We start from the raw sequence: 16,950 nt of genomic DNA, 5'->3' as shown, positions 1-16,950 counted from the left end.
ATTAATTACTTGTAGATGGTTATTAGTTTCTATTGTCCAAAGTTAGTGCTTGTGATGGATTAAAGTTATTTATTTTCTTGTTGATTTTTGCTGACATGTCTTATATGTTGCTGAAAGTCATACTAGTGTTAAATGTGAGGCCTTGAATTTTAGGGGTCTTTTCCAATGGAAGGATTTGACTATTTAATTTTACTGACAGGTTATTTCAATGCATGTATATCTTGTTCTTTATGGTTTTGTTCCTTGTTGGTAATGTTTAGGTTGAGGAGTTGTTCTAATATTCTGGGTCCTCTTTAGTATACTATTTGTGTATTAAATCAGACAGTGATATGCATTCAGATCACTTACCACTATGCAGTACGTAAGTTAAACAGTTGGAGTTAAAGAATGCAGCCTTAGAGAGGGGTTCATGTAGTGCGTGGTATGTAAACCTTTCTAAAGTAAAATTTCTTTATTTATATTTTGATGGACAATGCAGTCTGTAAAATGTTCAGTTTTATTTTCTTAAAAGGATATACATGATTATACAATTCAAAATGTGAAAACGGAAACAATCCAGAGCATAGACCACGACTTAACCAAAGTATTGAGAAGGACCTCTTCCAGAAACTCCTTACTTCTCTTGTAACATTGGCTCATGTGGATTTCTCCCAGGGTACATTTGTAGTTTAAACTATATATGTGCTCAACTAATTGAAAGGAAAAAAAAAATCACTATGCTAGAGTATACACAAATTTCTTAATCTCAATAAAGAACAAGTGCATATATGATATTACGCAAAGAAAATTTCATATATAGTACATAGTTCTCAAAATAAAATTAGAACTAATCTTTTATTCAAAGACCTGGGATTATATGCTAGATGTACTGTCTTGTCACTTCTGATTTCATGGGTATGTAATAAAATTACTCTGAATTCTACTTAGTGTAGGTATACAAGGGTCAAATAATCAACAAAATTATCTTCAAACCCACTAGCATATCATAACTAAGTTAAAATGTACCAGCTACGTTCATTTCAGCTAAACGAGTTACGCTTGCTGACAAACAGCAAAACTAGAGCTTTAATCCTGTCGATCTTCTTGTGACGTGTTGAACGGTTTGCCATGTTTGGATTACGTCTCATTCAGATTCAGGTAAAGTACGAAGACAAAGTGAAATTTAATATGTAAAACGAGCTGTCTTACAGGGAAGTCTGAACATGTAAACACTTCTGGCTTTACGCTCCTGCTATCACTATAAACTGTTTATCCAATTCAAAGGTTCAAATTACGACAGCAACCTTGCCAATCGGCAATAGCAGGTACAAAAAGCAGTGCTGGGTCAGTCCCCTTTGTCAATCCCATCGAAGACACCTAACCTTTCTTGTCATAATACTAGGCTTTTCACCCATATTTCCCCACTCCACTACCATGGAAAGTGATGTGATTAACTGCATTCTTAATCAGTTGAAGGATTTACCTGCTAGGACTCTTCTTATGGTCCATATCGTGCTGTTAACCAGCAGATAGTTGACCAGCACCTCCCCAGCGCTAGACAAAACAGTCAGTGTTCCAGTAATTTTGTACTATTTTTTTCATTAAAATTACACAAATTATCGTATTTTATCAATATATAGGTATCTAAATAAATATAAATTACATTTTATTATTATAATTACATGATTATTATTTTTCCTTTCCAGCTAAAAGTAGAATATGTTTTTTATAAAAACTTAAGAAGTTGATTGAAAATTCAAGCCAATGCTGATTGGTCACGTGATCTCCCATAATTCACGATGTAAACATTAATGTCTTTCCCGCCATGGACGGGGAAGGTGCTACTAAAGCATTGAGTCAAATAAGTGATTTCCTCGATTCCTTCATAGTCAAACCTAAAAGTGTTGACGGGTAAGTGATAAATGAAAATTGTAGGAAAAAGGGTAAACACACTGCAGCCGAAAGAGTAGGTAAAATATATGTATTTAATCAGCCCAATGTTAAATAGTGTTTTCTTAACCGCAACTCTTCTTGTGAACAATCACGCTGACATGGAGCATTATCTTATATTTAACGTCTTGGTTTAGTTAGCCAGGGCTGTTTAAAGTAGCAACACACCTCATCATTCCATTATTCTGTCCAGGACAAGGGCCACCGCTTCCCTTCAAGCTGCTAAATCTGACAAGTGTTAGTGACTTAGTCGTGTATCATGTATGATGTATCGTACATCAACAGTCTATATCTAATATCATCATATTTTGTTAGTGCAAAGGTTACCTAATCTGATAAATTTATCACATCAACACAATCCATTACTTTGTCAGGTGACCTAGTCTGTTACTAATTTGGGAGATAGTGTCAGTGAAAACTGTTTGACCTGCCTAAGTACTAAATAGACTAATAAGTAGTAGTAGATCATTAGATGTCATTGCTGGATTATTTCTACCTGCTCTACTTAGATCATGTATTGTATTATTTCATCGTAGCTTTTTAGTTTTTTTGTAAAATTATAGTTGTGTACACCCACGCAATATAGCAATAAAAGATTAATTATTAATTTTGTAAATTATAATTAATAGATAAATGTAATATGTGATTTTCTTTGGTGAAAATAACAAAAAGTGGCTAAAACCTATTTTCTAACGAATGGAGTTGCAGCGGTTGAATGATATGCCATGTTTGTTTTGATAGGTGCCAAGGTCAAAGAAATGAAAAGATGAAAAATTAGTCTATTCTAACCTAACCTAACCTACTTCTATAACCTATCCAATGTTTAGTAATTCGGTACCTCAAATTCCAAAGATCATCTGGGTTCTCGTCATCATGGATTCTCATGGCCTGATTATTGTTTTACCTCAGGCAATTAATAGACGATGGCAGAACCCTGTGTTCTCTCATAAAGTCCAAGGAAGCCCTATTGTCTTTGTAACACTTGCTTATTAACAATACCTGGAGCTGGAGAACACCCAGTCCACAATGTGAAAGCATTCATCTGATAGTGACTGGACAGGCATGACATCTGGACCGTATCCTAGCGGCTTCATTTGTTAGTAAATTTGCTTGTAGCAAGGTTTTTTGTTTTTTTATTTCTGCCAAGAAAATCTCATACGTATGTATTATAATTGACAAAATTAACATTTAATTTTCTAATGCTATATTGCAGAGGTGTGCATAGCTTTTTTTTATAGTACATTCAATGTGAGAGGCACATGCTAGCAACTGTCAGCAAAAATCTCGGGCCCAAATTTAGACAGATTAGGACATAATCTCTAAATACTTTAGATGATACACAATTGTTGGTAGAGGACCACAAAACATTTTAAAGTATACCAAATAATCACTTATGTGTGTTGTTATTGAGTGGTATGGGTCACTTGTCGGCATTTACGCATAGGGTTTACTTGTTGGCAGAGAGAAACTTGTTTCAGTAAATTTTTAGAAGTACACATGAATGTAATGCAATTTTCTTGGCAGAAATCAATAAATAAAAAAGCTGCTAAAACTAAATTATTAACGGATGGAGTCACGACGGTTGAATGATATACAGACGCTCCTCAACTTACATTTTAGTTACGTTCCGAACGCAAGTTGAAAATGAACGCAAGTTGTTACTGTACTATACATCCATAAATTTTATTACCGTATCTTATAAAAACACCCCTAAATCATTAATTATACACATAACATTGTAAAATAATAACATTAATTTCAAATAGATTAAATTCAAGCAACATAAATTGAGATGGTGGGGGAGGAGGATGAGGCAAGGTATGTTCAGTTTGTCATTTGTGCAATGTAAACAATAGACGCAGCGTCGTGCGCAAGTATCGTTTGAACTACGGAGAGCGCGCTAAACTAAAATATTCGCTCAAATTTTTTTTTTACAATTTTTTTTTTTAGTCAGTTCAAACGTAAAACGAATGAACGTAAGTAGAGGAGCGTCTGTACCATGTTTTTGATAGATGCTGAGGTCAAAGGAATGAAAGGATGATAAATCAGTCTAGTCTAACCTAACCTATATTTAGTAATTTGATACCTCAAATTTTAAAGATCATCAAGGTTGTCATTGTCATCATGGATGCTGACAACCTAATTATTATTATACCTCGGGTAATTAACAAACAACAGTAGAACCTTGTGTTCTCAAAAACCAAGGAAACCCTATTGTCTTTGTAACAGCACTTATTAACGTCACCTGGAGTTGTAGAACACCCAGTCCACAATGTGAAAGCCATCGTCTAATTCAGTTACTGGACTGGACAGATGACAACATGGCGTCTGGACTGTATCCTATTGGCTTCATTCATTAGTAGATTTGCTTGTAGCAAGGTTTTTTGTTATTTCCACTAAGAAAATCACATTATGTTCATGTATTATAATTTACAAAATTAATACAGTATTTAATTTTCTAATGATATATCGTGTATGTGTGCACAACTAAAATGATACCCTTATTCTTTAGTGATAGTAACTTTCATATATATTGTAGCAGAAATAATTTTCAGTAAATTTTTAGAAATGCAAACTTACACGATATAGCAATAAAAAGTTAAATTTTAATTTTCTAAATTATAATACACCAACATAATATACATTTTTCTTGGCAGAAATCAGTAACAGAAAAATGTTGCTAAAAGTTATACAGAAATTTAGCCGCCTTGGCTGTTTAAGACATTATCTTTGTTTTGGTAAATGTGGAGGTCAAAGGAATTAAAGCATGATAAATTCATCTAATCTAACCTAACCCAACCTGCATTTAGTAATGCAGTATCTATAATTCTAGAGGTCATCAGGATCATTGTTGTCTTCAACCTCTATCAAAACAAAGATGGCATTTAAAGGTGTCTATGCAACTTCATCTGTATGTGTATAGCTTTTAGCAATGGTTTCTGTTGTTGATTTCTGCCAAGAAAAAGTATATTATGTTGATGTATTGTAATTTACAAAATCAATATTTAATTTTCTAATGCTATATTGCATAGATGTGCACTTCTAAAGAAATATCTATTTTTCTTTAAAAAAACAAACAAGCATTGGTCATTTTGAGTTATTTTTTCGTTTTTATATTTGTTTTGGTAATGTATTATATTTGGTCTTTATATTATCCCTGTCTGGGGTATTGGCTGCATGTTGTTATGGCAAAGTAGCATGCAGTTGATACTTTAGGGTCTATATGGGGCGGCCCTATGGACCAGAGCCACACATCATTTTGTCTGTGATAGACTTTGCTCACAGAGAAATGATGAAACTTTTATTATACTGCTACTGTCCCTTTATTCTGTCCCCCAACCCCTTGTTGCTGTACTGTACAAAGGATTACAAAGGCGGAGCATGCTGACAGGAGACCTTTTGGTCCATATCTAGGTTGGATGCGACCATTTCTCTGAATTTCATTTCCTTGTTTTGCCTACCCTGTGGTTGGAGGAAAAGAATACTGCCACCAAGTACTTCCACTTGGATCATAAGAGGCAAGAAAAACGGGACGGGGATTGGGACCAGGCATCCTTCTCCCTGTAGCCCCACAGGGGACATTCCTAAAAAAAAGTAAAGGCATAAGAGGGTCTAGGAGTTTTCCAACCAGCGCCCTAAGGTTTGGGTCTTTTAACCCTTGAAAGACTAGCATGACCATATGGTCTCACAAAAAAAGCTTTTGTATACAGACGCTCCTCAACGTACGTTTTAGTTAGGTTCCGAACGTAATGTAAAAATGAACGTAAGTTGTTACTGTACTATACATCCATAAATTCTATTACCGTATCTTATATAACACCCCTAAATCATTAATTATAAACATAACATTGTAAAATAATAACATTAATTTCAAATAGATTAAATTCAAGCAACATAAATTGAGATGGTGGAGGAGGAGGCAAGGCACGTTCATTCTGTCGTTTGTGTCATGTAAACAATGGACGCAGCGTCATGCATAAGTATCGTTTGAGCTAAGGAGAGCACGCTAAACTAAAAAATTCACTCAAAAACATTTTTTTTTTTTACAATTTTTTTTAGTCAGTTCAAACGTAAAATAAAAAAAACGTAAAACGAATGAATTTAAGTAGAGGAGCGTCTGTATATGCCATTAACACTAAAACAAATACAGGATGGCAAAAATCAAGTATGCCACAAACTAGTGTATGATTCATTCTGCAAGACCTTACGCAGCAAACGTTTATAACATTTAAGATAATAAATATGAATTTAATAAAAATCTAAACAAAAAATAATTCAGTCCTTAGAGGGTTAATGTGTGTGGATGTGGTACAGATGAGAGTAAATGGGAAGAGATAGGTAGTATGTTCATGAGACGAAAGATGGATGTGTTGGCTTTGAGTGAAACTAAATTGAGAGGGAAGGGCGAGTGTGAGTTTGGGAGTTTAATTGGGAGGCTTTCAGGAGTGAAGAGAGGGAGAGAAGTGGTGGCTATACTAGTAAGTGAAGAGATAGGTAAATGTGGAGTGGAAGGAGGTTTTCTCATGGATAATGTGGATGAAGGTGAAACTGGGGAAGAAGATGTGGGTTTTTGTAAGTGCATATGGGCCTGGTAGTGAGAATAGTGTAGAAGAAAGGGAGGCTTTTTGGATAGATTTGAATGAGTGCATAGAGGGATTAGGGAGGAATGTCAATGTAGTAGTATTGGGAGACCTTAATGCTAGGATAGGAAATGAACCAATTAAAGGAATGGTTGGGAAATGTGGAGCTCCAGAAAAGAATTGTAGAGGAGAGTTGATGGTGGAGATGTGTCTAGAGAGTTGATGATAGCAAATACAGTGTTTTGGAAGAAAGTCAAGCATAAGTACACATGGGAGAGGGTGGTGGTAGATAAAGCATTAATGGACTATGTAGTGGTAGATAGGAGTATAATAGGAAGAGTTAAGGATGTACATGTTCTAAGGGGAGAGGGTGGGGGAATATCAGATAATTTTTTGGTGGAAGGTAAGTTGAGAGTTGAGGATAGATGGGGAAAGGGACAAAAGGTAGGGAGGTGCATAGAGTGAACTCTTTAAATGAAAAGGAGAAGGGGTAAAAGAAGCTGAGAGAAGAGTTGGAAGGAGTGGAGGAGGAATGGGGATGGTTCAAGCAGGGAGTCACAAAGTGTGCAAATATGGTGTGTGGAACAAGGAGGAAATAGAAGGAAGGGTAGTGAATGGTGGGATGAGGAAACAAAGAAGGTTGTAGAAGAGAAGCGAGCTTTCACAAATTGGTTACAAAATAGGACAAGGGAGTCATATGAGAGGTACAAAGAAAAGAGAAGTAAAGCACAAGGTAAAGGAGGCAAAGAGGAGAGCAGATGTGAAATGGGGTAAGAGTATGATAGAAAACTTTAACAGTAATAAAAAGATGTTTTGGAAAGAAATTAAGAGAGGAAGATGAGGCAAATCAAGTAGAGAAGAAAAGGTAAAAGGTGCAAATGGAGAGATAATGGAAGAGAATGCAGTGAGAGGAATGTGGGCGGAGTATTTTAGGGAGTTGCTAAATGTGCCTTGTAAGAGGGGAAAAGCCTTGGTATATGTATGGTATATGCATGTATGCTAAATGTGAAGGAGGATAGGGAGGGAAAGGTAGTTGCAGTGGGAAATGCTAAGAAAATGACCGTGATGAGTGAGGAAAAATAAGGAAAGATGAAGTGAAGGCAGTTGTTAAGATGATGAGAGCAGGTAAGGCACCTGGGTTGGATGGATGCCATGCAGAATGTCTAAAAAGGAGGTACAGTGATAATGGACTGGCTGGTGAGGTTATTTAATGTTTGCTGGATAGAGGGTAGAGTGCCGGAGGACTGGAGGAGTGCCTTTATAGTTCCACTTTACAAGGGAAAAGGGGACAAGTGTGAATGTAGTAGTTTCAGAGGGATTAGCTTGTTAGGTGTAGTCGGGAAGGTTTAGGAGAGGAACAGTGGGGATTTATAACAGGTAGAGGTTGTGTAGATCAGATTTTTGTGGTAAGACAGTTATGTGAGAAAGCTATAGGAAAAGGTAAGGATGTTTTTTGGGGCTTTTATGGATCTGGAAAAGGCTTATGCCAGGGTAGACAGGAAGCACTGTGTGAGGTTTTGCAGATATATGGGATAGGAGGAAAGCTTCTAGGAGCTGTCAAGAGTTTTTATGAGAGTAGTAGAGCATGTGCCAGGATTAGAAATGGAGAGAGTGAGTGGTTCGAGGTAAAGGTGGGACTTTGTCAGGAATGTTATGTTGCCCTGGCTGTTCAACTTGTACATGGAGGGGGTGGTGTGAGAGGTAAATGCAAGGGTGGTGGGACAGGGATTGGAGATGTTTAAAGAAAATTGAGAAAAGTGGGAGGTGAGCCAGCTGTTGTTTGCGGACGACACTGCACTTATAGCAGGATCAGAGAAGGGATTGAGGAAGTTGGAGTTTGGGAGTGTGTAAAAGAAGAAAGTTGAAGATAAGTGTGGGTAAAAGTAAAGTGATGAGATGTACAAGGGGTGAAAGTGGCAGTAGACTGGAAGTGAGCATTAGGGAGAGTGACTGGAGGAAGTGGATAGTTTTAGGTACTTGAGTGCAAATGTGGCAGGAAAGGGTGGAGTGCAGGTGGAGGTAGAATGTAGATTGAGAGAAGCGAGTAAATGCCTTGGTGGATTAAAAAGTGTAATGAGGAATAGACGTTTGGGAATGGAGGCTAAGAGAAGACTGTATGAAGGAGTGATTGTGTCAACAGCACTGTATGGGGCAGAAACATGGAACATAAGAGAGGAGTTTGAGAGGAGGTGTCTGAGAAGTATGATGGGGGTTACTAGGCTAGATAGAATGAGAAATGAGGAGGAGAACAGGGGTGGTAAGGGATTTGGGAGATAGGGTTGATGAAAGAGTATTAGGATGGTTTGAACACATGGAAAGAATGAGTGAAGAAAGACTAGTAAAAGAGGTATGGAAGGCAGATGTGGAGGGAGTGAACATGAGGGGGCATCCTTGGATGAGATGGATGGATGGGGTGAAGGGGGCTTTGGGGAAGAGGGGAATGTCTGTTGAGGAGGGACGGGAGAGGACAGAAGACATGGGTGAATGGAGAATAGTTGTATATGGATGATGTTATGATGCATGAGGTGGAATGGGTGGGGGGGTGAGGTAGTATGTGTGAGGAAAATTTGACGCAGCCTGAAGGGATTTCTCCCCATCTCCTTTTCTGCATGTCAGAGACGGAGAGGGGGTTGCCAATTCAATGAAGCGGCCTTTCTGTGGATGTGCTGTGTCTTACGACACTGCCTCTGACCCAGGGCAGTGGACAAGGTGCAGGGATGACCCGTCATCCAGGAGGTGCCAAGATAAGAAGGAGGGTGGAGTGTATTTCGGGATGGAATGGGTGGGAATGGTTTTTATGCCTTTTTCTTTTTGGCTACCTCCCTTGTAAGGGGGAAAAAGCCTTGGTATGTGTATGTATATTGTTTTTATTTATTTATGTTGTTTATTTATTTTTTATAGTGACAGTACTGAGAGTGAATCAAGAGTTTCTCCAAAGCCCTCTCCTCAAAGGACACAACCACTGAACCATACTGCATATATTGAGCGACTCAAGACATATGGCCCAGGACGATGGAGTGGGTGTAGTAATCCCTCACCCCTGGAGTGTGCTCGCTGGGGCTGGATGGTTGTTGAAGAAGATGTTTTACAGTGTGTGACTTGTAAACGAGTTGTTTATGCAGCACTGCCATCCATACGGGACCAGGATGCTTGTAAGTACATACATTATCTCTCTCTATTATAATTTTCTTGGTCAGCAGGCCACATAACCATATGTACCTCCTGTCTCTATAAGACTCCACATAATAATAGATCAAAACCATACATACATATGTGTATATATATATATATATATATACACACACACACAACCACTCCTTGTTTAACGACGACAATTGGGACCAGCGCGCCGTCATTAACCGAATTGGTCGTTAAGTGAAAGTGTATACATATATGTACATGTACTGTATGTACAATGTCCAGCAATACATGTATCTTTATTTTCGTGTATTTCCCTCTTTTATACAGTACATTAAAGCTTTATTTACTGTATATTTACGGTGAACCCGAAATTACCGTATATGACCAAATCCGTGTATGCTGACATTCCATATTGAATACCGGGGTATTTTTTTAGTTTCGACCATGGGCGCAATATACATACATACATATACCAAGGCTTTTTCCCCCTTCCAAGGGAGGTAGCCAAAAAGGGAAAGGCATAAAAACACTCCCACCCATTTCATCCCTAAATACACTCCACACCCCTCCCACCCTCCCTCTCATCTGAGCACCTCCTGGATGATGGGTCATCCCTGCACAATATAGCAATAGAAAATTAATTATTAATTTTGTAAATTAAAATGTATCAACGTAATATGCAATTTTGTGGGCGGAAATGAAAGCAAAAAATACCATGCTACAAGAAAATATGCTATTGAACGAAGTCGGTAGCATAGGATCGGGACGCCATCTTGTCATCTGCCAATGTCTCTCACGACGACGACGAGCCGGATGACATTTAATTTGCAGGTAATGATTTATCAAACGCAGGTTAGGTTAGGTTAGTTTAGGCTAGGCGAATTTATCATCCTTTCATTTCCTCGACATCGGCATCTATCATAACAAAGATGATGTACCATTCGTCCGACATGACTTCGTTACTTACGAAATTTGTTTTAGCACCTTTTTTTTATTTCCGCTCACAAAATTGCATATTACGTTGATACATTATAATTTACAAAATTAATAATTAATTTTCTATTGCTATATTGCGGCCTTGGTCGAAACTAAAAATTTACCACTACCGGTATATATTGTACCCCAGGTAGTTTTTCCAGCTTGCAGGATGGTAATGTAGACCTAAGCTTCAGAACACTTTACTTCACAGCTAATATCCACCGTACAAGTTCATTTATAACATCATACAAATTTGTCTCAGCCAACTTAATTATCGTACACGACGTCGTAACCTCGGGAGATTTACGTTAAACGAATATTGGTCTGTCATAAAGCCCGTCGTTACTCCGAGTTGTCGTTGTTGTTGTTGTTGTCGTTCCCTAGACTGTCTGTCCGAGCAGTCCCGTCTCCCCAAGGAAGGCCACAGCCGAAACTGGGTTTTCCCACAAATCCTTTATAGAGTGTATGTTGTGTTGTTTGCGTGCATGATTGTGTATAATGCAGTCTTCCATTATGTGTTGTATGGTATGGGGTGAAGTGTTACATCCTGGGCAGCTGTTCACAACACGGTCGTCCAGCCTCTTCTGGTAGCTTAGAAGTGCTGGGTGGTGACCGCATCGCAGTCTGGCCAAGTGGACTCTGTCCTTACGTGGGAGAGAGGATTCAGAAGGGTGGATATCAGGGGGTCTGGCATGCAGCAGTGTGTTGTCTTTCAGTGTGTTAATGGAGCGATGAGTGATATGATTATGAATATGTTTCCGGAGGCTGGTATTTGGTGGTTGTGGAGGAAGAGAAGAGAGTATCTGTGTGTAATAAAGGTCTTTGGGGGCCAAACAGCAGCATCTACCCCTGGCCATCAGCTCTACGCAGATGGCACCGATCCCGAGTTGTCGTTAACCGAGTAGGTCGTTAAACGAGGAGTGCCTGTATTTATCTTTGTATTTTGTTCACAAAAATGAAGGATGTCACAAGTCATTTTAGTATTATAGAAAACTTTTGTGGCTATGAAACTTGTATTATGTATCATTGTAAATAATTACAAATTTGTACCATGATTATTTGTGTTCAAGCACACTTTTTAATGTTAGGAATCACATTGGTCCACTATTATCTGCTGACGGTCAACTTGAATATTCAAATGAAGGAATGTGTAATATCTTAAACAATTATTTTAGCTCGGTATTCGTAAACGAAACACCTCAAAGTGAACTCCAAACTGAAACCTGTGAAAAGTCTAGGGTAAACTAACTACGGTAAATATAACTAAAGAAAAAATTAAAAGGTGTATAGATAAACTCAAAGTTAATAAAACACCAGGGCCTGACGGTTGGCATCCAAGAATCTTAAAGGAAATGAAAAATGAGATTGTTGTTCCATTAGAAATTATTTTCAAGAAATCCATCATAACCGGAGATGTCCCAAGAGAATGGAAGCTAGCTAACGTTACTCCCATATTCAAAAAAGGTGACAAAAAGAAGCCAAATAACTACGAGGGGTGATCAAAAAGTAATGACAGTGATACCATATATTTTCACGGTACAGAGGTAAATCCAAATAGTGGCCTACATTCCTTCAAAGTACTCCCCTCCTGCCTCTATGCAACGTTCCATCCTCTTTCGCCACTTCATGAAGTACTCACGGTACTCAGAAGCCGATATACCTCGTAGCTCTGAATTGACTGCTCGCGCCAGATCTTGGATGCGATGAAACAGCTTCCCTGCGATCGCACCCTTGATCTTTGGAAACAACCAAAAATCACAGGGAGCAAGGTCAGGCGAGTAGGGTGGGTGGGGGAGAAGTGTGATCCCCTGCTGCTCCAGGAACTGCACAGTGAGGCGAGCTTTGTGGGGGGCAGCATTGTCATGGTGCAGCAAAAGGCGCGATCGGTGACGGGTTGGTGCAGTCTTGGCCTGATATTCCAGGACTCGAGGAAGGACGTGATCAGTGTAGTACTGGGCTGTGATAGTACACTGTTGAGGCATTACATCCACACACATTGGTCCTTGTGAATTGAAGAAGATGGTGAAAAGGCGCTTCCTGCTGCGAAATCCTTCCTTCAGAATCTGAGGTCGAGGTTCTTCATCACTCAACCACACCATGTTAGACTGCTTGTCTCTGGTGGTGAAGAAAGAAATCCAACACTCATCTCCAGTAGCTACATCTGAGAACCGTTTCGGACCATTTGGCTCAAATTCAGCCAGCCATAGACGACAAATCCGCACCCGTTCGCTCTTCTGCTCTTCCGTAAGCAAATGAGGTATCCATCGAGCACACTTCTTCCTCAGCCCTAAGTGTTCATGCATGATGTCATGTGCACTCCCATAACTGACACCGAGCTCCAAGGATAAGAATCGAAGAGTAACAGTTGGATCTTCGTCAATGATGGCCCGCGCACGGACTGTCGTTGCTTTGGTCACGGATGTCCGAGGGCGGCCAGGACGATGATCATCTTCTAGCTGCAATTTTCCGGCTGCGAAAGCTCGAATTCAGCGGGAAACAGTTTCCAGTGATGGAGTAGACTCGGGAAAAACTTGCAACAATTCCTCTCTGATCTCCGTTGCTTTTTTCCCGAGTTTCCACCTTGTGAAGGTGTAGAATCTGCAGCCTTCTTTCGAAAAATCCATGTTTCCGGTTAGAGAGGCAAACCAACAATGACGCAATCGCACAGCGCAACGATAAAATGTAAGCTAGACAAACAGTGACAAGCTCAAACATGTAACAACAGGCAACACTTGCTGCCACTTGCTCCCCCCCCCAACACTTATAGTCTCTCAGCTACGAGTCCGACTGTCATTACTTTCTGATCACCCCTAGTATAGGCCTATAAGTTTGACTTCAATCGTAGGAAAAATAATGGAAACTATCATCAGAGATGCTATTGAACATTATTTAGAAAGTAACCGTTTGATAAATGATAGCCAGCATGGTTTCAGACAGAAATGTTCTTGCGTGACTAACTTACTCAAATTCTACAACACAGTTATCTCGAATTACGACAAAAGAAACAATATAGATCTAATATATCTAGACTTTGCAAAAGCTTTTGATACCGTCCCACACGAAAGACTACTTACTAAATTAGCTTTACACGGAGTAAGTGGTAGCCTATTAAGTTGGACTAGTAATTGGTTGAATGGTCGAAAACAGAGAGTTGTTTTAAATGGAAAAGCTTCTAGATGGAAAAATGTTACAAGTGAAGTTCCTCAGGGTTCCATTCTTAGGCCACTTCTATTCATAGTATATATAAATGATATAGACCATGGACTAAAATCTACTGTTTCCAAATTGCTGATGATACAAAACTGTGTGGAATGGCAAATGATCACTTAAACCAATTAGATATTCAAGAAGATTTAGATAAATTACAGCAATGGTCTGAAAAGTGGCTAATGAAATTTAACACAAGTAAATGCAAGGTAATGCACATAGGTAAAAATAACGGTAAGTATGATTACAAGTTATTTGGAAATTCGTTAACCAAAGTGGATAGTGAAAAAGATCTCGGCGTAATTATCAGTAACGACCTCAAATCATCCAAGCAGTGTATTTCAGCCTCTGAGAAAGCAAATAAGATTCTAGGACAGATTGCGCGATCTTTTGATTTCAAAAGTCCATCACTCATTAACAAGCTGTATAAATCATCAGTTCGTCCACATTTGGAATATGCTGTTTCTGTATGGAAAAAGTACAACGGTGAGCCACAAAACTGATTCCAAATATCAAAAATAAATCATACGAAAATCGACTAAAGCATATGAATCTGTTTTCCCTAAAAAAGCGTAGACTCAGAGGTGACTTGATACAGGTCTTTAAGATTTTAAAGGGAATTGACAACATCAAAAGTGACCAAATTTTCACATTGAATGAGAATCAGACAAGAAACAATGGTCTCAAACTGTCCGGAAATAGATTCAATTTGGAAGTAGGTAGAAACAACTTTGCCAACTGTGTAGTTAATGAATGTAATAAACTTCCTGCACAGGTAGTGCAATGTAGTTCAGTTCGAAGTTTTAAGAATCACCTAAACAAGATGCTGTAATGATTATAATTTATTTTATATTATTTGTTTTTGTTTTGTTATCATTTGTCTGTTTGATTTTCATTTATTATTATATGTCAATTTATTATTATTTACTATTTACCTGTTTGTTTATTATTTAACTACCTATGCATTTATTTATTTTATTTGTTATTTACATTATTATAGTTTTTATTTATTATTTTATTATTATTATGATTTTTTTTTTTTTTTGCATCCAACCTAGATATGGACCAAAAGGTCTCCTGTCGGCATGCTCCGCCTTTGTAATCCTTATACCAAGGTCTTTTTCCCTCTTAAAAGGGAGGTAGCAAAGCCAAAAGGCACATATCTACTCCCATCCACTACCCTTTACTCCATCATACCTTAGCTCCTCATGGATGACAGGTCATCCCTCAATCCTTCCCATTGCCCTGAGTCACAGGCAGTGTAGCCAGACACAGTACATCCACAGCAAAGCCGCTTCACTTAATCAGTGACACCCGTCCCCTCATGTGACCTTCTAACTGGATTGTACAGCTCATATAAGAGTGCTCATATTTTATGTAATATGACCCATAAATCTAGTTAAGAGTATAGACACATACATACATACATACATATACCAAGACTTTTTCCCCCTTCCAAGGGAGGTAGCCAAAAAGGGAAAGGCATACAAACACTCCCACCCATTTCATCCCTAAATACACTCCACACCCCTCCCACCCTCCCTCTCATATGAGCACCTCCTGGATGACGGGTCATCCCTGCACCCTGCCCACCGCCCTGGGTCAGAAGCAGTGTCGCAAGACACAGCACATCCACAGCAAGGCCGCTTCATTTAATCGGCGACCCCCCCTCTCCGTCCCCCCTTGCATATAAGGAGAGGACGGGGAGAAATCCCTTCGGGCTGCGTCAAAATTTACTCACACATACTACCCCCCCACCCCCCTGCCCATTCCTCCTCATGCAATCACAATATCATCCATATACAACCATTCTCCACTCACCTCTGTCTTCCGTCCTCTCCCTTCCTTCCTCAACAGACATTCCCCTCTTCCCCAAAGCCCCCTTCACCCCATCCATCCACCTCATCCTAGGACGTCCCCTCATGTTCACTCCCTCCACATCTGCCTTCCATACCTCTTTTACTAGTCTTTCTTCACTCATTCTTTCCATGTGTCCAAACCATCCTAATATTCTTTCATCAACCCTATCTCCCAAATCCTTTTTCACCCCTGTTCTCCTCCTCACCTCCTCATTTCTCACTCTATCCAGCCTAGTAACCCCCACCATACTTCTCAGACACCTCATCTCAAACACATTCAAACTCCTTCTCTCTTCTTCTCTTATGTTCCACGTTTCTGCCCCATACAGTGCTGTTGGCACAATCACTTCTTCATACAGTCTCCTCTTCGCATCCATTCCCAAATGTCTATTCCTCATTACACTCTTTAATCCACCAAGGCATTTACTCGCTTCTCTCAATCTACATTCTACCTCCACCTTCACTCCACCTTTTCCTGCTACACTTGCACCCAAGTATCTAAAACTATCCACTTCCTCCAGTCGCTCTCCCTTAATGTTCACTTCCAGTCTACTGCCACTTTCACCCCTTGTACATCTCATCACCTTACTTTTACCCACATTTATCTTTAGCTTTCTTCTATCACATACTCTCCCAAACTCTGACACAGTATAGACACAGTTGTATATATTTTATGCTCAGATTTGATGCCATCCATAAGGTCAGGAGACCATGACACATGGGTGACCATTTCTAGGTAACGGGAGCAGATGTGGGATCATCACAGGAAGACTGAACATCATTTTTAAACTTTATTCATTCTGATGTGATTTAGGAGAGTTGGGTACAATGTAGAGTTTGTCAGATTCTGAGGTCATGGGGTCACATTATGGATAGATACCATAGACGCAGAACCACTTGGGTGATTAAAATTAGCACTTAGAGGGATTGGAGCAATAATATCTTCTTTATCACAAGCTGCCAGGGATTGGAGCAATAATATTTTCTTTATCACAAGCTGCCAATCTCTTCCCCTTTACTGTCATCTGTGCTAACCTCTCTCATTTCATGACCCATATCTTTGGGTTCTGGTTGGAGTTCTCCCAGACCCCCTCGTGCAATGAAAATACAGAAAGCAGGATCCCTAGTCTTACTACTTTGTTATCTTTTATGGCTCGCATGTGGCAGAATTCTTTGTAGATAATAAGAAAATGTATAATCAAAAAGTGGTAAAGGGCTTTTTTAAGGCATGATGGAGGGGTTGCCATAGTACAAGA

General features: G+C 39.1%; 2 protein-coding genes across 2 annotated transcripts in view; one reads left to right on the top strand and one right to left on the bottom strand.

Annotated features, from left to right (window-relative positions):
- Positions 1-1,551, bottom strand: part of RYBP (ring and YY1 binding protein) — a 37,445-nt gene extending 35,894 nt beyond the window's left edge. Inside the window, exon 1 of the mRNA XM_076200356.1 lies at positions 1,463-1,551. Coding sequence (XP_076056471.1) covers positions 1,463-1,488 — 26 coding nt within the window. The 5' untranslated portion in view covers positions 1,489-1,551. The remainder of the gene's footprint in view (positions 1-1,462) is intronic.
- A 184-nt stretch (positions 1,552-1,735) lies between these two features.
- Positions 1,736-16,950, top strand: part of LOC143034386 (uncharacterized) — a 34,435-nt gene continuing 19,220 nt past the window's right edge. Inside the window, exons 1-2 of the mRNA XM_076200355.1 lie at positions 1,736-1,890; positions 9,411-9,661. Coding sequence (XP_076056470.1) covers positions 1,805-1,890; positions 9,411-9,661 — 337 coding nt within the window. The 5' untranslated portion in view covers positions 1,736-1,804. The remainder of the gene's footprint in view (positions 1,891-9,410; positions 9,662-16,950) is intronic.

Source organism: Oratosquilla oratoria, chromosome 17, assembly GCF_046742065.1.
Source record: "Oratosquilla oratoria isolate Oo_2021 chromosome 17, ASM4674206v1, whole genome shotgun sequence".
NCBI lineage: Eukaryota > Metazoa > Arthropoda > Malacostraca > Stomatopoda > Squillidae > Oratosquilla > Oratosquilla oratoria.
This window is presented reverse-complemented; position numbering and strand designations above follow the sequence as displayed.